At 44.0% G+C, this 24655-nt stretch overlaps 1 protein-coding gene across 1 annotated transcript; it reads right to left on the bottom strand.

Annotated features, from left to right (window-relative positions):
• Positions 1–7049: 7049 nt before the first annotated feature.
• On the bottom strand, positions 7050–23250 carry LOC121809149 (subtilisin-like protease SBT3). Its single transcript, XM_042209690.1, has 3 exons — positions 22343–23250; positions 9937–11299; positions 7050–7442 (listed from the first exon to the last, which is right to left on the bottom strand). Exons 1-3 carry the CDS (start codon positions 23248–23250, stop codon positions 7050–7052), a joined length of 2664 nt encoding a protein of 887 aa, XP_042065624.1.
• Between the last annotated feature and the right edge of the window lie 1405 nt (positions 23251–24655).

Genomic DNA, 24655 nt, shown 5'->3' on the forward strand with positions numbered 1-24655 from the left:
AAAATTGATGAACATTAAGTTTAAAAACGCAATTAATGAACAACTTACGCGCTTGCACATGGTAGATAGTCTGTATGCACGGGATCTAGCATCCTCGGTCTAATATTTGGGATTCTCTCCCAAGCCCAAAGTTGTAATAGAGTTAAGGCTCCCCCTACATCCGTCCTCTGACCAACGGCCGCTTCACACAAATTGTGGTACAAGCAAGCAAGCGTCGCCCCACCCCAGCTATATGTAGAACACCGTTCTATATCCATGAAAAAGTGTAGGTAGAAGAACGGAATTTTATTTCCGGTGGCGTTGGGGATCATCAGACCACCAAGTAATAGCAGACAATAGATACGAGCCCGCTGAGCATATATGTAGTGTTCGTGGTCATTAGACAGCTCAATCCTCAATTGGCGCGATAAGCTCGTCTGCTTAAAAGCCATTTCCTTCAACTCGGATGCTTCCGGTATGAATCTTAGAAAATCCATACACCTGTCCGTCCAATATCCCGCGTCCGTCGGGGGGATGTAAGTTGTCAGAGCCTCTCCATCAACTTTCAGGCCCCATAAGACCTCCACGTCTTCCAGTGTCACAGTCGCTTCACCGACTGGAAAGTGAAACGTGTGAGTCTCTGGCCTCCAACGTTCAATCAGAGCTGTGATAAGATGGTGGTCAATTTCTTTTGGTTTACCACACCTTAACATACCCCCAAACCCCATCTGGTCCACTATTGTCAAGACATGTTGCTGGATGGGAACATCCCAAATTTTTCCTTCAAATCGTCGGCAGCGTACATCTTCGGATGGAACTCCTGCCCATATGTTGTTAGAGACGTGTTGTCTCTGAAAATATAATACAGATGGATCCGCAGGACCACATGCAAGCCGACGACGAGAGGTTGAAGATGATGCCATAATTTACCTACATAATTCAAATTCAACAATAACCAACCATAACATTTAATCCAATTTCATAAACCAAATTCAACAATAACCAACCATAAACCATTTCAATAATTAGATACAATTTAATCCAATATCACAAAATTGAACACCAACATCAAATAAGCAAGTTACACAACATTGCACATTCAAAATCATAAACCAATTCACCTACACAAAATTAACAATTTCAATTAACAATTCGCCCAACCTACCAATTTCAATTTTGCCTAACCTAAACAAATTTAACAATCTAAACTAATCAACCAAAACCCACATAAATCAAAACAATTTGCCCAATTTTTTAGCTATAAAAACCCTAGGGTTTAGGCTTATAATCAAATTTATACACAAATTAACTTAAACCCAACACAATCCAACATAATAATCAACAATAATATCATTCAACCAATCCAAAATGCATAATATTTCTACTCAATTCACAACCCATTACAAACCCTAGCTATCCACCAATTACTATAATTATGTAAAAGGTAAGCATACTAACCGAATAAAATAGATGAATTTGGGGGAGAATAGCACCGATTGATGAATGTAGGCCGAAATCACGGAGAGAAGGCGCGCAGCTGGAGAAATCGCGAAGGCTGTGTGTTGTGAGGTTTTCGCGATTTGGGGGAGGAACGCCTGGTATATCAGTCTGATTAAACACGCCACTCAGAATGGCGTTTTTCATGATTAAGTAAATACGCCACTCCGGTTGGCGTCTTTTACAAAACGTCAATATGTTCGGCGTTTCAACAAAGAAAACACGCCATTTACAAATGCGTTTTTTTATTTATACACGCCAACCAAGTTGGCGTGTTTAATCGTAATTACAATCCGAGAGCATACACCCAAAATACGGCACAAGTATAAAACGCCATCATCGTTGGCGTATTTACCTTAAAACACGCCAATGACGTTGGCGTATTTACTAATAAAAACGCCAATGTGGTTGGCGTTTTTCCCATTTGTGGAATAGATAACAAAATGGGTACATTTACGTAATATTTAGTGTAAACTCCCCCACAAACCCGATTTTCCCGCAATTTTACGGTGGTGTAGTAATAATGGGGTCTATGTTTTGTGAAATCAAGCTCACAAAATGACCTGTGTCAGCTGCCTGTTTGTTCAAAGACCGAGACCGCGCCGAATGCAAATGGCACATGATTTTTGGGTGTCTTTTTTATTTATGGTTTTCGAATTCCTCACGCCAAGCACCTCTCTCTTTCTCCCGCATTGGATTCATCACATGCTTGATGGATCTTTCCTTCTCTCACTTGTAAATGAGATGGCCACTTGCTTGGAATATTAAGCCAAATCCTTGACTACAGATTAATGAATCCAAAATAGCTATTAAGTCTTTCCATATTTTTATCAGCATTGATAGTATTTCCTTTGCTACATTAAATGGCTAAAATTACTTAGTATTTCTATATCTTTCATATTAGTTAGGATCAATTTTTCTCAAAATTTGATCCTCCAATTAATCCTACGGCGTGATTTTTTGTTATGGAATAAAATTTTGATGATATCATCATAGTTACTTTGAATACTAATAGTTGATGATCGAGACAACTTGTTTAAGAGAAATATGTTAGAATCTACTCCCTCCGTCCCCCGTCAATTGACATTGTTTGATTTGGCACGAATTTTAAAAATATAATGGAAATAATTTAGTGAAATGTGAGTCTTACTTTTATATATTAATTTTATAATAAAATATATGTTGAATGAATTAGTAGAATGTAGGGTCCATTAACAAAAGTCGGGAATAAAATATAAGTGTGCCAATTAATTGGGGATGAACGGAAAATGAAATTAGTGCCAATTAGTGGGGGACGGAGGGGTTAGCTCAGACAATATAGTTTGATTGGGTCGTACAAGTGAAGAAAGTTTTCTTAAATGAAATAATCTACATTCCCAGTAGATGATCGCAGTATATTCATTTTCTCAACATCGATTCTCATTATTGAATGAGAAATAATGAATTGCAGTTTGCCACATTAATATGAATTAATGAGATATTAACGTGTTTGAAATGCTAAATTATTACTTGTAATAATTATGTGTGTAAAATCAATGATTTAAAGACCGCCAATAAAGAATGCTTCACTCGAACGATTTTTAGAACACAATCGATGCAGCAAGAATTGAGGCAAGAAACAGAAAAACACAATGAGTTTACGTGGTTCGGCTCTTTCGAACCTACGTCCACAGGAGAATCACGAATCACTTTTATTCACTTTACTGAATTGCAAAATACAATGAACAAATCGAACACTCAAACAAGAAGCTATACACTCAAGAATCAATGGCTCACTTTTCTCTATGAACTCACGGATCAAGAACAAACTCTCACCCTCACTAATTCCTCACAAAGATGGTGTATCTCTCTTCTCAGATGTGTCGATGTAGTTATTGTCTATCAACACTTAGCTCCAACCTCTTTTATATTAGCTCAACCGAGCTCAACCGCTCTTCACAACCGAAATAGCCGTTGTAACTGATTTTCAAACTTATGCTTCATATTTTGCAATACAGTCCCTGATCTTCTTTGGCCATTCATTTAAGTATCCACACTTAACAAATCTCCACCTTGGATCTTGAATGAATAACACCCGGTCATCTTTTCCAACCTTGCAAACCTCAGTACATGACCAACTTCACTAGCTCCAAGCAATGCTTTAGTTTGGAACTAGGAATAGTTTTAGTCAACATGTCTGCAGCATTCTCTTCAGTGGAAACCTTTTCAATCCTCACCTTTCCTTTGTTCACCTCATCTCTGATAAAGTGTAACTTCACATCCACATGCTTAAATCTCTCATGGAATGTTTGATGCTTGGACAAACATATTGCACTATTACTGTCACACATGATTGTCACTGCAGATTGATGTATTCCAAATTCTGATAGTATGCCCTTCAACCAGAAACTCTCCTTCACTGCCTCTGCCATAGCAGCTATATACTCAGCCTCTGTTGTGGAAAGTGCTACTACTGACTGCAAATTTGATTTCCAACTCACAGCCGAACCATAGAGACAAAACACATATCTTGACTGGGATTTTCTTGTGTCTTGACTCACTGCAAAGTCTGAGTCACAATATCCCATTATATCTTCATTATCAAACTTCTGACCACCATCAAATAGAATGCCATAATCAGATGTGCCTCTGAGATACTTCAATATCCACTTCAAACTATGCCAATGTTCCATCCCAAGATCTGCCATGAATCTGCTAGTTACACTGATAGCATGACTGATATCCGGCCTTGAGCAAACCATTGTATACATGATGCTACCAACAATACTAGCATAGGGTATCTTAAGCATCTCCTTTCTCTGCTCATCTGTCTTTGGACACTGATCATATGACAATTTAAATTGTTGTGACAGTGGTATTGTCACTGTTTTGCTGTTGTTCATCTGGAATCTTTCCCGAAGCTTGTTGATGTATTCCTTCTGAGTGAGCCATAATTTCTTTTCTTTCCTATTTCTGATGATGTCCATGCCTAGGATCCTTTTAGCATCCCCTAAATCCTTCATATCAAACTCTGATTCTAGCTCATTCTTGATATCTTGAACCTCTGGCATTGTTGCTGCTGCAATCAGCGTATCATCTACATAGGGTAATAAATAGGCAATGGCTATCCCCTTGCTTTTCTTAATGAAGACACAACTGTCATATAGGGACTTCTCAAAACCCACTATCTGCATGAACTCATCAAATCTGATGTACCACTGTTTGGAGCTTTGTCTCAATCCATACAAGCTTATTTTGAGCTGACAAACTTTATCTTCTTCTCCCTTCTTCACAAAGCCCTCTGGCTGTTCCATATATATTCTTTCTTCAAATTCTTCATTCAAGAAGGCTGTCTTCACATCCATCTGTTGAAGCTCTCAATCCTTGTGAGCAACAATGGCAAACAAGATCCTTGTGGAGCTGTGTTTGACCACATGAGAGAAGATTTCATTATAGTCTATCCCTTCTCTTTGTGTGAACCCTTTAGCTACCAACCTTACCTTGTATCTCACCTCATTATTTTTGAAAGCCTTTATTTTCTTCTTATACACTCATTTGCAGCCTATGCATTTCTGATGCTTTGGTCTCAAAACCAGTATCTAGGTGTGATTCTTATAGAGTGAGTCAATTTCCTCTTGCATTGCTCTAAGCCATCTGTCTTTCTCAGGACTCCTCATTGCTTCTTTATAAATTGAGGGCTCATGATACTCAATCTCTTCTGCAACTGTAAGTGCATAGTAGAGCATGTCATAATTACTGTATCTTGAAAGGAGCTTGATATGCCTTTTTGGCTTGTCCCTTGCTATAATATGGCTTTTTCACCTCTCAGTTGCCTCTCCTGTCTGAGCAATATCTGGAGTCTCCTCATCAGATGCTTCAACACAAGCATCCTTTTGTTTAGGTCCAGTGAGCTCCACCTCAAAATGGGTAGTATATGATCTTTGTTGCAGGTATGGCATTTCATCTTCTCTAAATACCACATCCCTACTAATCACCACCTGTCCCATGCCTTTTTCTGTACACCATAGCCTATAGCCCTTCACCCGTCTCTGATATCCCAGCATAACACATTTGAGGGCTCTGGGATCCAGCTTAGTTCTTTTAGCATGTGCATATGCTCTGCAGTTAGTTTTGTGTAGTCTCATGCCGATGCCGATCCATACTACCTCATATCTGGTGTATCATTACCAATAGAACTAGATGGGCATTTATTGATAAGCACCACAGTTGTTGCAGCAGCCTCCGCCCAGAAATGCTTAGGCATGCATGATGCAATGAGACCTTAACCTCTCCAAGATCGTCATGTTAGCTCTCTCAGTCACTCCATTCTGTTAGTGGTTTGTGAGGAGCAGTTCTATGTCTCTTGATCCCCTTACTTTTGCAGAAACCATCAAATTTAGATGAGAGAAATTATAGGCCATTGTCTGTCCTAAGACATTTCAGAACATCACCCTTCTCATTCTCAACTTCAACACACCATTCCTGAAACTTAGTGAAGGCCTCAGACTTCTCCTTCATCACATAGAGCTAAATCTTCCAAGGGTAGTCGTTTATTATAGAAAGAAAATACCTGCCTCCACCTATGCACTGAATTGGTGATGGTCCCCAGATATCAGCATGTGCATACTCCAGTGGCCTTGTTGAAGTGTGTCTGCCAGTAGCATATGGCAGTTTCTTGTTCTTTCCAAGTATACACTCTTCACAGGATCTGAGCTCCCCTTCATCTGATTCTCCTTCAAGAGCTATCAGACCTTTCTTGGCAAGTTCCTTCAATCCACCATATCCCAGATGGCCAAGTGTATGATTCCAATCAATTAGTTTCAATCTTTCTACTGCATTTATCTGATCGGCATCAAGAGCCTTGGCTCTGAGATAATACAAATTGTTGACTCTCTCAGCCACCATTAGAATGTTAGTGCCCTTCAAAACCCTCATGAAACCAGCAGCTAGAATGGAAGTGAAACCCTTTCTCTCAAGCATTCCAAGAGATATCAGAATTCTCTTGATGGATGGGATATATCTGACTTCTGAAAGGATTTTCTGAGATCCATCTTCCATAAGCATTCTCACACATCCTATGCCTTTTACCTGGCATACCTGATTGTTTCCTAACAACACAGAACCAGTGGCATCTTGAAGGTCCATGAGCCATCTTTCTTGGATGTCATGTGAAAGCTGCAACCAGAGTCGACCACCCAGACATCTGGTGCCTCATCCTCAGTCACATTCATAACCTGAGGAACCTCTACTTCTTGAGTAACATCAGCAGTATCATGAGCATTATCTCCCTCAACTTGCTTTCTTTTCCAAGAGTGACAATTCTTCTTTATATGCTCAGGTTTCTTGCAATAGTGACAAGACCTGGTTTCCTTATCATCTCCAGATCTTTCTTTGAATGGCTTTAACTTCTTCTGGAATTTCTTTTTCCCAACTTTCTCTGGATCATGTTTGATGTTCAGACTTTCACTGGCTGGATCAGTGACTTTCTCAGCCACCTTCTGGAACTCTTTCATTTTGAGTGCAGAATGCACCTCTTCATAAGTGACTTTTGAATCTCTCCCAAGCAGTATTGCATCTTTGAATTGCTCGAAGCTTTAAGGCAAAGAATTGAGGAGCATGAGTGCCTTATCCTCGTCCTTAATCACCTCTTCTATATTCTCAAGATCATCCACACACTTGGCAAACTCCTCAAGGTGTTCTCCAATATTTCTTGACTCTGAAAACTTGAATGTGAACAGCTTCTGCTTGAGCAAGAGCCTGTTGGTGGGAGATTTAGTCATATACAATGACTCTAGCTTGGCCCATACACCAGCCGCGGTTTCTTCCTTTGAAACCTCTCTCAACACCCTATCACTGAGGCTTAGGATCAGGGTGCTGTAGGCTCGATCATGAAGTTCTTGAGCCTTAACATCACCCTTTTCTTCATCTGCATCGCCCTTGCTCTTCAACACATCCCATAGACCCTGCTGCTTAATAACGGCCTTCATCTTCAAGCATCATATACCAAAATCATGTTTGCCCGTGAACTTCTCCATATCAAATTTCACAGTTGTCATCTCGTGGAATTACTCTTTCCCACAGACGACGCCAATTTGTAAATCAATGATTCAAAGACTACCAATGAAGAATGCTTCACTCGAACGATTTGTTGAACACAATCGATGCAGCAAGAATTGAGGCAAGAAACAGAAAAACACAATGAGTTTACGTGGTTCGGCTCTTTCGAACCTACGTCCACGGGAGAATCACGAATCACTTTTATTCACTCTACTGAATTGCAAAATACAATGAACAAATCGAACACTCAAACAAGAAGCTATACACTCAAGAATCAATGGCCCACTTTTCTCTATGAACTCACATATCAAGAACAAACTCTCACCCTCACTAATTCCTCACAAAGATAGTGTATCTCTCTTCTCATATGTGTTGATGCAGTTATTGTCTATCAACACTTAGCTCCAGCCTCTTTTAAATCAGCTCAACCGCTCTTCACAACCGAAATAGCCGTTGTAACCGATTTCAAACTTCTGCTTCATATTTTGCAATCCAGTCCCTGATCTTCTTTGGCCATTCATTTAAGTATCCACACTTAACAATGTGCGCAAGTGATGGGTTTGTAATTTGTAAATCCTACTCACACACACGCTTAACTATCGCCTACCTCACTGCGACCGTGTGTTGCGAGTTGGGCTCGGTGTCTTGGATCTTGGACTTGGAGTTTGGATCTTGGACCTTGGTCTTTGCATTGTTCTTTGGGTATGGTCGACTGGGGCTTTGTTCGGGCCCCAATGTAATCTTTTTGGACAACGAAAATGCACCAAATGGCTCATATTTGCGCACATAGTAGTCCATGCACGTTTTTTGAACGAACAACGGTGTTAGACATGTCTAGATACATCAAGTCATATTCACACTTTGCAAGCGTCCAACACATATTTGTGAATGACGCTTGAAACGTCGTAATTTCATGCCATTACGCGCCAATCGTGGCAAACTCGACTTTACTTCAAGTCCAAATGATCCCCAATCAACTTATACGCAAATATTTTGAATATCAAGTATGTAGAATTGAATATGACTATATGAGTATATGTTAATGCACTCTAATTATCCGCCAACTAAATCAATTTAGGGCATTTACAATATGAATATCTACTCATATTTTCAACTTAAATGAAATGTAGTTTACCCTTCACAACAACAATCAATTGATACCACGTAACAAATGAAGAAATAATATAAAAACTAGTAGTAACATTTAATAGAAGAATAATTTAAGATGCAATGTTCAGAATTATTGGGTTGATTATTTTTTATTATTACATTTTTAAACTTGAATTAGTTTATTAAAATGTTAGGCCGCTTCAGTATTTCTTGATTCACATACTGTCTTTGGTACCTTAATGAATAGAGCTCAGAAAAAACTCCAACATGAAAAAGATCAAGCTTGTATACCAGCATTATCAATGTGTCTACTTTAAAGATTTTACAGTAACATATCGTGCAATCATGATTTACAAATCAATGTAGTACTCCCTCCGTTCCTTGTTAATAGAGGCATTTCTTTTCGGCACGGAGTTTAAGAATAGTGTGTTAAATGGATGGTGAAAAAAGTAAGAGAGAGTAAAGTAAGAGAGATGAAGAGAGAATAAAGTAAAAAGAAGAATTACTTTTTGCTAAAAATAAAAATGACTCAATTAACTTGGAACTTCCCAAAATAGAAAAATGACTCTATTAACATGGAACGGAGGGAGTAACACTTAACATTAGAGAAATGTAACAGATTTTTAGTTAATCCACAAGAGTCCCAAGAACTGGTCGGATGCAGGTATCCGCATTGAATATTCAGAATATCTACAAGTCTCAACAGATTGGGTTATCAATATTGGGTATTTGAGATACCCGCAAAACAAATCGGGTCGGGTCGGGTCGGGTCGGGTCGGGTCGGGTCGGGTGCGGATACCAAAAAACCCAATTAGACTACTCGCTAGGGGAGTAAGTACTGATTTTGGTTTGGTGGGCCCAATTAAACCTATCTTGTTCAGTTAGATAATGTACTACTAGTACTAGTATTTCACTACTATCTACAAGCCGATTGAGATAAAAGGAAATTGGCCCTTATATAATACTCCCTCCGTCCCGGGCTACTCGCTCATTTCCTTTTCGGCTCGGAGATTAAGGAATGAGTGTATAGGAAAGTCAAAAATGACGGCTGTAGGTGAAATTTTTTACTAAAAATGGAAAGAGTGCAAGTAACTTGGGACGCCCAAAAAGGAAATAAGTGCGAGTAGTGCGGGACGGAACGAGGGAGTACTACGATAAACATATAAAATCAGTACATAAGAAGAGAGAGAAGGAAATATATCGTCCAAACTCTCTCAACTAACTTATTAGAAAACCACAGAAAAGAGAAAGGCAATGTTACAAAAACTAGACGTAATTATCAACTCCGCCGGAAATGACAATCGGACTTCTTACAGTATACTTGCCGGTCTCCTCGGTCCACGTCAGCGACCCATGTCTGACCCCCGTCTCAATATCTCCTATATACCGAATGCTCAACGAATAGCTCTGCTTCTCATATTTATTCCCGAAAACCAGAGTCGTCGGCGTTACCGTCACCGTCGAATTCTCCGGTTTCTCAAGTTTCATTCTATACGTGGCCGCACCACTACCAACATTCGTCAAAGTCCGCTTGAACCTTTTAGTCAACGTCACTCCTCTCTGGTCGAAGTTATACAGCGCTATGAACGAAGGGTAGTTCAGATCCGGCGACGGCCTCGAGCAATTGTAGCTCGACCTTATGATCCCCCGAATCTGCTCGCGAGTGAAGTTCATCGAGCAGACTAGGTCTACAAGATCTTGAGGCGTGTGGTCGTAGACAAGACCTGGATCAAGCGCCCGGTTCGGATCTACCTGACCCGACCCAATCCCCAGTGGGGAAGCTATACTAGGAGTGGCGAAGCCCGCCTGCTTGATTGGCTGTTTTGTCGCATCCAGATGATTAGCAGTTGTCATCATCGCCGACTGTATAGCTGCCGGGCTCCACTCTGGGTGCGCGGCCTTTAAAAGGGCCGCGACCCCGGAGATGTGAGGGGCGGCCATCGATGTGCCGGACACTAGAGCGTAATCCGTTGATAGGAAGAAATTGTCTCCAACTTGTGGACCAGGGCCGATAGGACTGTACGCGGCTAAAATTAGCACTCCCGGCGCCATAATGTCGGGCTTCAGGATCTCCTGGTAGGTCTGGGAGGGGCCTCTGGATGAGGATCCGGATAGGGCTGGAGCTGCCACGCCCCGTGGCAGATTTGGCCCGGTTATTGTTTGCTGGAAATCTATAGTTGCAGTTGGTGAACCACTGGTGGTTGCGTACTCGATCAATTCTACGGCTTGTTCTCGGCTGATCACGGTCCCCGGGAAAGGAAAATACGTTGATCTCAGTAGGCTCGTATCTTCTGAAATTATGACAGCTGCTGCAACGTTTGAGTTGGAACCGATCAGATAGTGCATTGTGAAAAAGAAACTTTCAGTTCCTTCAGTGATAGTTTGGTCATCGTCACTAACACTGCAGACGACGATTCGGCGTAGATTCGACTGTGACAGTACTTCAGTAGAGTTGCAGACAGAGAGGGTGTGGTTATAGATGAGAGGCAAGTTGATGACAGAGGCCCTTAGCGGAAACATGGTAAATCCGGTGATGGTTTTGCCGTTTCCGAGTGTGATCGTCCCTGCAAACCATCGGTCAATGGTCCCAGATGCCACCACAAACTCCCAAGGGATCCCGTTTCTAATTGTGGCGATGCTGTAGCCTGTGTTTCCTGCGTGATGGATCCGCGAATTTCTGATGTTAGTAAATGCTGGTAGAGAATGAAGATTACGACACAAAGAATTTACGTGGTTCGATTTACTGAAGTAAATCTACGTCCACGGGAAGAAGGGAGGGCAAGATTGTATTGCTTGATCTGGGATTACAGCTTACAACACAGACTTGCTATATGGTATTTTATCTCTAGAGAGCTTAACCTTTTTCTATCTGATCTAAGTCCTATTTATACATCGAACTAGGGTCGTGGTTTGCAGCCCCACTAACAAGATCGTGGGTGAGCAATAACTGCTCAATAACTGCTTCATACCACTAAATAGATCGTGGGTATAGTGGAGGTCGTGGAGGCCTTTCATGAGTCCACTAACTCCTAGTTCGGTCGAATGCTGAGACCGAACTGCTGGACTTTACCGATCAACTCTTGCCGATCTGAGAGGAGAGCTTGACTGGTCGGCTTTTACCGAGCTGTAGGCTGAGTCCGAACTCTTTGGTCGTGCCGAACTTTACCGAGCTATAGGCTGAGTCCGAACTCTTTGGTCGTGCCGAACTCTTTGGTGCCGAACAGATACTCTTTCTTGGGCTCTAGGCTGATGGGCCGTCACTGTTATTGGGCTTGCCATTAGGGTTTAGTTCGTACCCCATCACTACCCCCCCCGAAAAGCGAAGTGAATCACTTCGGCGAAGCGAGACACTTCGGCATTTTGATAAAGGTACGGGGGAGGCTGACGTCAGGGGACGTGCCTTGCGCGTGACTGCATTAAATGCGACAGTAAAATCCGGCCGTTGAATCCTAAAAAGGTGGGATTCGAAACGGTGCGACGATTTTGAAATCTTCGCCGAATCTGATAAATATGCTCTTTCTTCCTCATTTGAACACTTTTGCTGTTGCGTCTTCTATACTCTCTCTTTCTCGAGAAATTTTCTTCCGCTTTCAAGAGCTTCTTCAGACTTTCTTCACCTTCAAAAAGTAAGAAAAATGGCTTCTATTTCTTCTTCGGAGTCGGGTAGCGGTAGGAAAGGGGGCAAGGGGTCTTCTAGCCGGAAAGAGTCCGGGGAGAAGACCGTAGAGTATTTCCATAGTATTTTGAGTAAGGATACTGTGATATCCCTACCCGAAAAATACTTTTTTCCTGGGGGGAGGGCGGTGGTACCTGACGGTGATCATAGGGCTGACTCCCCGCCGGAGGGTTACGCCACCGTGTACGAGGCCTGCTTAGAATGCGGGCTTCGTTTCCCCCTCCCTTCTGCCTTTATAGATTTACTAGATTTTTTTCAGCTTCCTTTAGGCCAGGTGACTCCGAACTCTTGGAGGCACTTGTCGGCCTTCGCTGCCGAACTCCGTAGGTTAGGAAGGGATTTGTCTTTGAAGGCGATCCTTAAATTCTTTCAATTTAAGAGGAAGGGGTCTTGGTTTTACTTGATCCCTGTACAGCCCTTTAGGGCCTTTTGTAAAACGAAGTGGCCGAAGTGGCAAAACCGCTTCTTCTATTATAATAGGACCGCGGCTCCTAGTTTTCCCTGGAGAGGGCCGAAGTCCGTTATCCGTCATCCTCGGCCTGAACCGTTGGACGAGCTCGATGGCGAGCTCAACAAGATTCCCATAGTTAGGAAACAATACACGGAGTCTGAGCTCGTCAAGGGCGACGTCGTGTTCGACATCTCGTCTTCGGACGAAGAGGCCGAGGGTGAGGATTTCTCTTTATCTTTATGCTCTATTGCTTTAACGAAGAAAATCTGACTTTGCTTTCTTGCTTTTTGGCAGTGTACATGCTGAATAAGGCTGTCCGAAAGTCCTCCGAGCTTGTGGAGCCGGAGAGGCAGAGAGCCCCTCGCTCGGCGTCTGAAGCCGAGAAGAATCCGAAGAGGCAAAAAACCTCTTCTTCGGATCCGAAAGTGCCGGAGTCGTGTTCGGCTAAAGGGAAGGGGAAATTTCATGAGTCCCCAAGAGTGCCGGGGAAAGACCTGGTCATCTCCGAGGTGGTTGCAGACATCCCGGAACACGTCCCTGAGCCTTTTCAATGGCCGACGAATTTTGTGGAGGTAAGCTTTCTGACTTGGCTTCTTTTCCACATTTTTTGATGGCCATTCTGTTGAGTTTTTTTCTTGTTCATCTTCAGAGAGCCAAGCTCGTCTCCGTGGAGCTCTCCAAAGCATCCCACGACTACGAGGAGATGCAGAAGGAGTTGCATCTTGCTCGTAGTCTGGCCGAACAGGCTGAGGCCAAATTTGAGAGGGCCCGAGCTGCTAGGATCTCGGCTCAGGATGAAGCCCGGTCAGCCAAAAACCAGCTCATCATCCTGCAAGAGCAGACGAAGCACCGGGAGGCTCAGAAGGAGGCTGCCGCCGTGGCTGCCCAGGGGGAGGCTCTCCGTGTTTACACGGAGAAACTCTTATTGAGCAGCCAGTTCTCGGCCTTTGTCGGTAGTCTGGTAAGGCTAATTACCGATAAGGGCGAGCAGGGGGCCGACGTCGTGCTGCCTCTGTACAGCCGTGAGATAGCAGCTCGGCTTCAGAATCTGCCGCTCCTTGAGGAGCTCGCTTCATCCTCGGTCCTGCTTTCTGCAGACCGAGTCCGGAGTTGTCGAGCTGATCGGGACGAGAACCTGGAGGCTATCTTTGCCTCCGTGGGACCCGTTTCACCCGCTTCGACTTACAACGGAGAGGGTGAGGCCGAGTCGCTGGAGCTGGAGGCCGAAGTCGAGCGGGCCGGGCATCCGGAGAAGGAAGCCGATCAGGAGGCGGAGGCGAGGCCGGCAGGATGCGAGGCCGAGGCTGAGGTAGCTCAGGAGAAAGAAGCTGAACCAGACCAAGGAGCCGGAGACGAAGCTGGCGGAGTATGATTTCGTCTCCCTTCTCTTAGTCTAGTTTCTTCCTTGTAAAATGGCCTTGAAGCCCTCCTAGTGTAAAAATTTTCCTTGTGAATGAAAAATTCTCCACACTTGTCTTCGTATAGCTTTTCGTACTCGCCTTTATTCCTGTTGTACTTTACTATCTGCTCGGTACAGCTGCCGAACTAATATAGCTGCTTTGTACTCAAGGAGATGGGGATACTTCACTGGAAACGGCTGTACTCTTCGGCTTTGGACGAAGTTGAGAAAAGAGCTGTAGCCGATCAGACGAAGAATGACGAGCTTCTGGCTCGTTTAGTGAAGCTGGAGGCCGATAATAAGGACTTAGAGTCCGATAAGAAGGATCTGGAGGCCGAGCTGAATACGACCATTGCTGAGAGGACTGCGTACGAGGATTACATCCGTGTGCGCGGGGGAGTGACCATATCAGATGTTCAGAGTCGAGTTGACGAACTGTGGGAGGAATATCATGTACTCCGGAGGAACAATGCGCTGGAGAGCTCGGCTTGCCAACAAGTTGTGAAATCATTGCGGCGCTGGGCTTCTCGGTACAACATTGTTCTTTCTCGGCGCCCCTCCATAGAAAGATTCCTTCGGCATATCGTGCCAACAGATGCTCGCACTCCAGATCAAACCTCTGGTTCCCTTGTTCAAAATCCTACTCCCAGTCAACAACGAACTCCGGAACAGCCGGAAACGTCAAGACGAGAACGGGCTCAGGAGCAACCGGAATCGTCAAGACAGGGACGGACTGAAATTCGCCGAGGAGTTGTGACTATGAGCGAGCAAGATCAGCAGATGCTTATTGCAGAGACTCTTCATCGCCGAGGTGTTAGGACTTCTCGGGCTCGGGGAAGAGGCGTTGGGTCGAGGATAGCATCTCGTCGACCTGCTTATTCTTCATCTGCTCGGAACAACCGAACTCGGCTTCCAGAGGATTTTGCAGATAGGTGGCTTAACTTCAGCAACCCTGGACAGTAGAATAATCCTTTGTAATAGCGTAACGCCATTTTGTAGGGTAGCGGAGTTGTATGCCGAACAAGATTTGAAAAATGAAATTTTGTTTTCGCTTCTAACACTGTATTTACAGCTTAGCGAAAAAATTTCATCGTACTTGTCCTCGGTCTTATGAAGTAAACTTCTTTGACCGGACTTGGTCCTTGGTCTGATGAAATAAACATCTTTGACCGGACTCATCTTTGGTCTGATGAAATAAACATCTTTGACCGGACTCGTCTTTGGTCTGATGAAATAAACATCTTTGACCGGATTCGTCTTTGGTCTGATGAAGTAAACATCTTTGACCGGACTCGTCTTTGGTCTGATGAAATAAACATCTTTGACCGGACTTGTCTTTGGTCTGATGAAATAAACATCTTTGACCGAACTTGGTTTGTGTTCTAATTTGGCGATTTTTGTCGCCGGGATCGAACTTTCCCTTGTCCTAATTCGGCGAGTTTTATCGCGTGGATCGGACTTTCCCAGTTAACCGAAGTGGTCCTATGCAGTAAACCTCTTTGACTAGACGTGGTCGTCCCCGGTCTTATGAGGTAAACTTCTTTGACCGAACTTGGTCGTCCTAATTCGGCGAGGTTTATCGCGTGGATCGGACTTTCCCTTATTGCAGTTCGTTCCAGACGAAGTGCTTATTTCTTAAGCCGAATTGTGGTCTTGTATCTTCCTGAGAAGCTTGGACTCACAATCGTTGGCTTATTGCAGTTCGTTTCAGACGAAGTGCTTGTTAAGCTGAATTGCGGTCTTGTATCCTCCTTGGAAGCTTGGACTCACAATCGTTGGCTTATTGCAGTTCGTTTCAGACGGACTGCTTGTTAAGCTGAATTGTGGTCTTATATCCTCCTTAGAAGCTTGGACTCACAATAGTCTTTAATAATCGATCTAAAAAGGGGATCAGTCTTTAAAGAACGATATACCTTGGTACCATTTGTAAGAGACGACAAGCACATAGAGACAAAACACATAGAGAAAAAATGAAAAAGATGAAAGAAAAAAACTTTAAACTTTTTATAAAACGACAAGTAAAAGGTACAAGTAAAAACAAACAAATAAAAACATGTACCCCTATGACCGAACTAGACACAAGACAGACTGACCGGACTTTGTCTCTTACAAGTGGAACTTCTTGAGGTTGGAGATGTGCCATGTTCGGGGTACTTGTTCTCCTGACATGTGGGTCAATTTATAAGACCCTTTGCCGAGGACTTCTGCCACCCGATACGGACCCTCCCATGTGGGTTCGAGTTTGCCCAGCTTTTCTGCTCGGCTTACTTCGTTGTTTCTCAAGATGAGATCTCCCACTTGAAATTGAAGCTTTTTCACCCTTTGGTTATAATACCGGGCTACTTGCTCCTTATACTTGGCTGCTTTTATGCACGCCAATTCTCTTCTTTCTTCGGCGAGATCTAGTTCTGCTCTCAGTCCGTCGTCATTCATTTCTGAGGAGAAATTTAGAGTTCGGGGACTGGGTACGCCGATCTCCACCGGAATTACGGCTTCAGTGCCGTACACCAGACTATACGGAGTTTCACCGTTGGAGGTTTTGGGCGTAGTTCGGTAGGACCATAGGACTTGAGGGAGATTTTCTACCCATTGTCCTTTGGCTTGTTCTAACCGAGCTTTTAACCCTTTCACCAGAATCCGGTTCGTTACTTCCGTTTGTCCGTTTGCTTGGGGATGGGAGACCGAAGTGAACCGCTGTTGAATGTTCAGCTCTTGGCACCAATTCTTGAACGTCTTGTCGGTGAACTGAGTCCCATTATCCGAGATGAGGATGTGGGGTATGCCAAATCGGCACACTATGTTCTTCCAGACGAAGTCCAATGCCTTTGAGCTCGTTATCGTAGCTAATGGTTCAGCCTCCACCCACTTCGTGAAGTAGTCCACGGCAACGATAAGGAATTTCATTTGCCGAGGAGCTTGAGGAAGTGGTCCCACTATGTCTATGCCCCATTGCATGAAAGGCCAAGGGCTTTGCATAGTGTATAGATCGGTCTGCGGCATCCTTGGGACATTTGCATGAATTTGGCACTTCGTACACTTCTTGACGAGCTGCACTGCCTCTTGTACCATGGTTGGCCAATAATATCCCCATCTCAGAACTTTTTTAGCTAAAGCTCTGGCTCCGATGTGGCTACCGCACGATCCTTCATGAACTTCTCTGAGGATGTAGTCCGTCTCTTCTGGTCCTACGCACCGCAATAACGGCTGGAGGTAAGACTTTCTAAAGAGGACTCCTTCATGAAGTTCGTACCGAAGTGCTCGGCACGTGATCTTCCGAGCTTCTCTCTTATCCTCGGGCAATTGTCCTTGATCCAGATACTGCAAGATCGGCGTCATCCAGTTCGGCGAGCTGGATACTGAATGTACCTCGGCTTCATCAATGCTTCGATGCATTAATTCTTCCGCCTTTGAGCTCGGATCTGAGGCCAACTTACTTAAGGTATCTGCTCGGCTATTTTCCGCTCTGGGAATGCGGATTATCCGAAAATAGGAGAAACTTCGGCTGATGCTTTGCGCTTTGTCCAAATACTTCTTCATTCTCTCGTCACGAGCTTCACTTGTACCCAACATGTGATTTACTATGACTTGTGAATCACAATGGACTTTGAGAGATTTGACGAGCAGACTTTGCGCTAACTGGAGTCCGGCCAGGAGGGCTTCGTACTCGGCTTCATTATTAGTAGTGGGGAATAGGAACCGAAGTGAGTAGGCTACCTCGTGTCCGTCGGGAGCGACAAGTAGAATACCAGCTCCACTTCCCATCTTGTTTGAAGCTCCATCTACGAATCCGCTCCAGCAGTCCGGCGGCTCTACTTCGGATTCCAAGGGCTGTGCTAGTTCGGCATTGGCAGAATTCTTCTGTTCGGCAATAACAGGAATTGCTTGATCGAACTTTGCTTCCGCAAGAAAATCTGCCAAGGCTTGTCCCTTGATGGCTTTCCGAGGTAGATATTCAATTGTGTGCTCTCCCAACTCTATAGCCCACTTGGCGATTCTGCCTGATGCTTCTGGTTTGGTCAACACTTGCCGAAGTGGCAGATCAGTTAAGACGCATACCTTGTGAGCATAGAAGTATGGCCGCAGTCTCCTTGCTGCATTTACTAATGCCAGAGCAATCTTTTCCAGTGGTTGATACCTGGTTTCTGGACCTCTTAATGCTCGGCTTGTAAAATAGATGGGAAGCTGCTTTAGGCCTTCTTCTCGTACAAGCACCGCGCTGATGGTTTGATCCGATGCCGCTAAGTATAAGAATATTACTTCGGCTTCGGTTGGAGCAGAGAGAATAGGAAGCTCGGCTAGATAACTTTTGAGCTCGTCAAAGGCCTTTTTCTGCTCGGCTCCCCACTCGAACTTTGGTGCCTTTTTCAACACCTTGAAGAACGGCAGTTGCTTTTCGGCTGCTTGGGAAAGGAATCGATTCAGTGCGGCTAGACATCCGGTTAGCCTTTGCACGTCATGTATGGACTTCGGCATTGCCATGTTCTGAACGATTTGAACTTTTGAGGGGTTTGCCTTGAGTCCGTCCTTCGAAACCCAACAACCCAGAAACTTTCCCGAATCTACCAAAAAGGTACACTTTTGGGGATTAAGTTTGAGGTTGGCTTTCTTGAGCACGTTGAGAGTGGACTTGAGGTTGTGCTCGTACTCCGAAGTGCTTTTGCTTTTGACGACTATATCGTCAACATACACTTCGACCTCCTTTCCAATCAGGTGCCGAAAAAGCTTGTCTACCATCCTTTGATAAGTGGCTCCGGCATTCTTTAAACCGAATGGCATCTTTTTATAAGCGAAAATGCCGAAATCAGTAATGAAGGCCGTTTTTGAAGCGTCAATCTCATCCATTAAAACTTGATGGTATCCTTTGTACAGATCAAGAAAACAAAAAATTTCAAAGCCTATCAAAGCTTCTACTTTTTTATCTATGTTCGGAAGGGGATAGCAATCTTTGGGACAGTGCTTATTTAGATCGGTGAAATCTATGCACATCCGCCATCCTCCTTCCTTTTTCTTGATCATGACAGGATTGGCCACCCACGAAGGATACTTCACTTCGAATAACACATCCGCCTTCAATAATTGACGGACTTCGTCATGGATGACTTGACTTCGTTCTGCCGCAAAGAGTCTTTGCTTCTGTTTTATCGGCCGGACTGAAGGATCAATATTTAACCGATGAGTGATTACCTCGGGGGGCACTCCGGTCATGTCCAACGGAGACCATGCAAAGACGTCTTTATACTCCTTGAGGAGCTGGATGGTTTTTTCCCGAAGTAGGGGCGTTCCTGCGAAGCCGATCTTAACCGTTCTGGATGGATCGTCTTCGTACAGCTGAACTGTCATCGAGTTCGGCTCCGGTATGACTTCGGTCATCGCCTCTGACTCCGGCTGCTGTGATTGCTATGCTTGGTGGTGCCGATCTGACTGCTCGGCACTTCTAAGCGCAATTTGCAGACATTCCTTTGCTCTCTTTTGGTCACCTCGGATGACCGCTATCCCTCCTTTAGTAGGGATCTTGATGGTGAGGTGATAAGTGGAGCAAACGGCCCGAACTGTGTTGAGCCAATCTCTTCCCAGGATGATGTTGTACGGGGACCGAGCTTTCACCACGAAAAACTCAATCATCGTACTGGAGCTGGTAGGCGCTTTCCCCACCGTGATCGGAAGGCTGATAATACCTTCTGGGCAGGTGTCCTCCTGGGCGAAGCTCTTTAGGGGAAGCGGAGCCGGACTGAGCCGAGCTGGGTCCACTTCTAGTTTGTCAAAGCACTCTTTAAAAAGAATGCTAACCGACGCTCCTGTATCCACAAACACCCTGTGGATCAGCTTGTTTGCCACTCCGGCTTGGATGACAATGGCGTCTTGGTGAGGAGAGATAGCCGGGACGGGATCAGCAGCCGAGAACGTAATCACTTCGTCCTGCTTCAGCCTTTTATGCGTTGGCTCCTCTCGATTGGAGCCTCTGCGTTCTGACTTTAGGGACGACTTGGTCTTCCCGGCAGGGAGCGCGTCAATAGTCTGGATTACTCCATCATATTGCGGCTCGTCATCGTCTTCGGGATCCGGCTGCCTTTTCGGATCCTGAGGAGCGCAGTTCGTACCACTCTGCTTTTTATTCTTCTTTGGCTGCTTGCTTCGGTATTTTTTCAATGTCCCTGCCTTCACAAGAACATCGATACCTGCAGCCAAGTTTCTGCACTCCTCAGTATCGTGACCGTGGTCTTGATGGTAGGAGCAGTAGCTATCCTGTGGTCGACGCGCGGCTGATTTCGTCATCCGCTTTGGCTTTTCGAATAGGTCAGAGTGCAGTTCGAAAATTTCCGCTCTCGGCTTGTTCAGCGGTACGAACTGAGCGGGCGGCTTCTCGGGATTGAGACGAGGTCCCAATCTGTCTTGCACCGGAGCCCTTTGAATTCTTTCAAATGGAGTCCGGCGAGGATGCCCCTGATCGCTATGATCGGGCTTCCTTCTGTCTCCTCGGGTCGATGAGCTGTCTAACGACCGTTTGCGACGGTCTGCCTCATCGGCCCGGGAGTACTGGTCCGCAATGTCCCACATTTCCTGAGCTGTCTGCGGACCGCACTCAACGAGCTTCCTGTAGAGAGCTCCGGGCAGGATTCCATTTTGGAATGCCGAGATGACAAGCAGATCGTTGAGATCGTCTACTTGCAGGCATTCCTTGTGGAATCTTGTCATAAAGTCGCTGATTTTTTCGTCGCGACCTTGACGAATGGAAAGCAGCTGAGCCGAAGTGATTCGGGCTTCCGCTTTCTGAAAAAACCTCCTGTGGAAGGCATCCATTAGATCTCGGTAAGATCTGATGCTGCCCTGGGGGAGGCTATCGAACCACCTTCTCGCGTTCCCGATGAGCAGCTCGGGAAACAGCTTGCACATGTGGACCTCGTTGAGACCCTGGTTCGCCATGTTATATTGATAGCGCCCCAAGAAATCGTGAGGGTCCACAAGCCCGTCGTAAGTCATCGACGGAGTTCGGTAGTTCTGTGGTAGGGGAGTTCGGGTGATGTCGTCCGAGAACGGAGTCTTCAGTGCTCCGTACACGGCGAATCCGATATCTCGTCGGTATGGAGGAGATTGAGTTCTCCTGTGATTCCGGTACCGAGGAGGAACTGGAACATGTGGGGGACGGGGATTCTTTCTCCTGGGAGATGCGACACTACTGCGGTAGTGACTTTCTTGTGCGGAGGGAGAAGGAGAATCCGCCGTTTTCGTCTCCGGCTGCTTTTGGCTTTTTCGCAGGAAGGTTAAGAATTCCTCCTGCTTCGCCTCCAAAAACTGCTTGACAGCCTCATTCAAATCGGGCTGCTGGGAAGACTCAGTGGGACGATTTTTGGAGCGGCTTGTTCCTTCGCCATGAGAACTGGTGGTGGATTTATCCCTAGGCTGTTTTCCAGACCTGTGGGATGGATTGGCTTCCTCCTGGTTCTCACGGGCAGGAATACGGGTACTCTGCGATCTGGTATGCATTTTTTGGGTGGAAAAAATGGATCAAAAATTCGCTTTATCACAAATTTTGTTCTCTGTTCCCACAGACGGCGCCAGTGATGGATCCGCGAATTTCTGATGTTAGTAAATGCTGGTAGAGAATGAAAACTACGACACAAAGAATTTACGTGGTTCGATTTACTGAAGTAAATCTACGTCCACGGGAAGAAGGGAGGGCAAGATTGTATTGCTTGATCTGGGATTACAGCTTACAACACAGACTTGCTATATGGTATTTTATCTCTAGAGAGCTTAACCTTTTTCTATCTGATCTAAGTCCTATTTATACATCGAACTAGGATCGTGGTTTGCAGCCCCACTAACAAGATCGTGGGTGAGCAATAACTGCTCAATAACTGCTTCGTACCACTAAATAGATCGTGGGTATAGTGGAGGTCGTGGAGGCCTTTCATGAGTCCACTAACTCCTAGTTCGGTCGAATGCTGAGACCGAACTGCTGGACTTTACCGATCAGCTCTTGCCGATCTGAGAGGAGAGCTTGACTGGTCGGCTTTTACCGAGCTGTAGGCTGAGTCCGAACTCTTTGGTCGTGCCGAACTTTACCGAGCTATAGGCTGAGTCCGAACTCTTTGGTCGTGCCGAACTCTTTGGTGCCGAACAGATACTCTTTCTTGGGCTCTGGGCTGATGGGCCGTCACTGTTATTGGGCTTGCCATTAGGGTTTAGTTCGTACCCCATCACTGCGGATTTACAAACGACGATCCCCTTTTCCCTGGCACCGAAGGTAGCTGTTGCGATTGGATTGTCAAACAGACTGGCTGCTTCGTATCGTAAGGATATGGATATTATATGAACACCATCTGCGACGGCCTGGTCGATGCAGGCTAATGTGTCGGCATCATTGCTTCCGGTCTTGTATGCTGCAATCCTAGCTCTTGGGGCAACTCCCCTTGCAGTTCCAGGGGCATATCCGAAGTAGGAGACATTGTTCACAAAATTCCCGGCAGCTATGGACGCGACATGGGTGCCGTGGCCATTGGTGTCCCTAGCTGAAATAAAGAATCTCTCTGGATCTTCTGCCCGAGATGCTGCATCGAAAAATCTGGCTCCGATGAGTTTCTTGTTGCATAGTGATGAATTGAAATCTGGTCCTTGTTGGCAGATTCCCTTCCACCCGGGAGGGATTTCCGTCATCCCGTCATCGTTGAAGCTCGGGCTCTCTGGCCAGATGCCGCTGTCGATGATGCCGATGATCACATCCTTTCCGTAGTGGGAAGCAGGCCAGAGTCCGGTGGCGGTGCTGAGGCCGAGGAAATTGACGGAATGTGTGGTGTCAAAAGTGACAGCTTTGCTTACGGAGGCGGAAACAAACCCTTCAGACTTCTTTAGAGCCTGCAATTCGTCTGTGGACAATACAGCGCTGAATCCATGGAAGGCGTGGTCGTAGGTGTAGAGGAGCTTCGCCTCTGCTGAAGTGGCAGATTTGAGGAGGGAAGAATACCAGTAATGGTGAGTGGAGAAGGCCTTGGGCATGGAGGGTTTATCCATGTGGATAATGTAGGTGGATCTTTTCGATGAAGCATGATTCGTCCATAGAAGAAATGAGAAGAGAATCAAACAAACTGAGAAAGGAAACTGCATTTTTGGGAGCTCTAACAGAGTACTATGAAACAGATGAATGGATTATATAGATCTTTGTAATATCTTATCCACATTGCATATAAATATTAACTATTTGTTAATGTGTAATTCAAATAATGTATGATGCAATCTAGCCAAAAAATATCTTCATTTCAAAGAGAAATTTCCATACGATGCTTTTGTTAGTATTATACGATGCCTTTGTTAGTAGTATTAAAGATTATACAAAATCATTTTTTATAGAAATTAAGACTTTTCAACAATTGCAAGGATAAGAAGATTGAATAAAAGGCATTCATGAAAATTCTTGAAGACCACCTTCCCAACTGATAAATGAAAAATCTCTTTCTATGCCATTGATCTGGTTCTGGAGTTCATTTAGCTCTAGGGACGGGCCAAAGAATAAATGTTGTTAGAAACTTCAATGTAAAATATTCTATTTAATATGTATATTTTATATGTTATCATATAAAATACAATCAAAATTATAAAAAATGCATAAAATGTTAATACATAAACTTGTTTTTTTACTGATTCAATAATTGGTTACTTAAAGGAGATGAACAACCACTTTAATATTGTATTTTTTTTACGAATCGTTCCATCTTCTATTAATACTAACTCAATTTTATTAATAATTTAAACTTTTGGAGGGTAAATTTAGTTTACATCATGTCATTGACATACATAGGATTGGAAAAGTCTCCAACACAATAAATTATTACAAAAATAGAGTTTTGCGATTTTAGTTTGGAATAAAAAAAATACTCCCCTACTTGTGCCATTTTTTTTCACAAGTTTTAAAAAAAAATACCCCTCTCTCTCCTATAATAGATGTCAAATTTCATTTTTAGTTTGTTCCATAATAGATGTCACATTTATTTATTTTTAAATAGTTCTCTCTCACAATAATATATAGTATATATATTTTTTCTCTCTACTTAACACACAACAATATCTCTTAAAATCTCGTCATTACCCAAGTATGATATCTATTATGAAACGGATGAAGTAATAAATAGTACACTATTTTCACTCTGCAATTAATATACAAAACACGCATCTAAAAGGACGGAAGGAAGGTGTCTCAATGATATAACTTTGGATGGTGGGAGTTTGGTCCACCCCTTAAATCACTTTATCTTCCTGTATTTTTATGATTGGTTTCTCTCGATCTTCCTATCATATCCTGCCTTTTGTTGGAAAGTCTTAATATATAAATATATACTTTCTCTATTTCAAAGAAGATGATCCATTTCTTGAGCTGCATAAGATTTCGTGCAATCTTATTTTATATGTTAAATAGAGAAAATAAAGTAAGAAAGGAGAAATAAAGTAGAGATAAATATATTTTTATTTTTAGTAATATAGTCCATTTTTATTGGGACTAATTAAAAAGAAAAAA

This window comes from Salvia splendens, chromosome 6 (assembly GCF_004379255.2).
Source record: "Salvia splendens isolate huo1 chromosome 6, SspV2, whole genome shotgun sequence".
NCBI lineage: Eukaryota > Viridiplantae > Streptophyta > Magnoliopsida > Lamiales > Lamiaceae > Salvia > Salvia splendens.

What these genes read in the sequence shown, in the direction of transcription:
- LOC121809149 (XM_042209690.1), bottom strand. Translation starts at nt 23,250, where the DNA reads ATGCAGTTTCCTTTCTCAGTTTGTTTGATTCTCTTCTCATTTCTTCTA. An exon ending in TGTAAATCCGCAGTGATGGG is followed by an intron (nt 11,300 to 22,342) that starts GTACGAACTAAA and finishes TACTAACATCAG; the next exon opens with AAATTCGCGGATCCATCACG. An exon ending in AGGAGACCGGCAAGTATACT is followed by an intron (nt 7,443 to 9,936) that starts GTAAGAAGTCCG and finishes TGATGCTTGAAG; the next exon opens with ATGAAGGCCGTTATTAAGCA.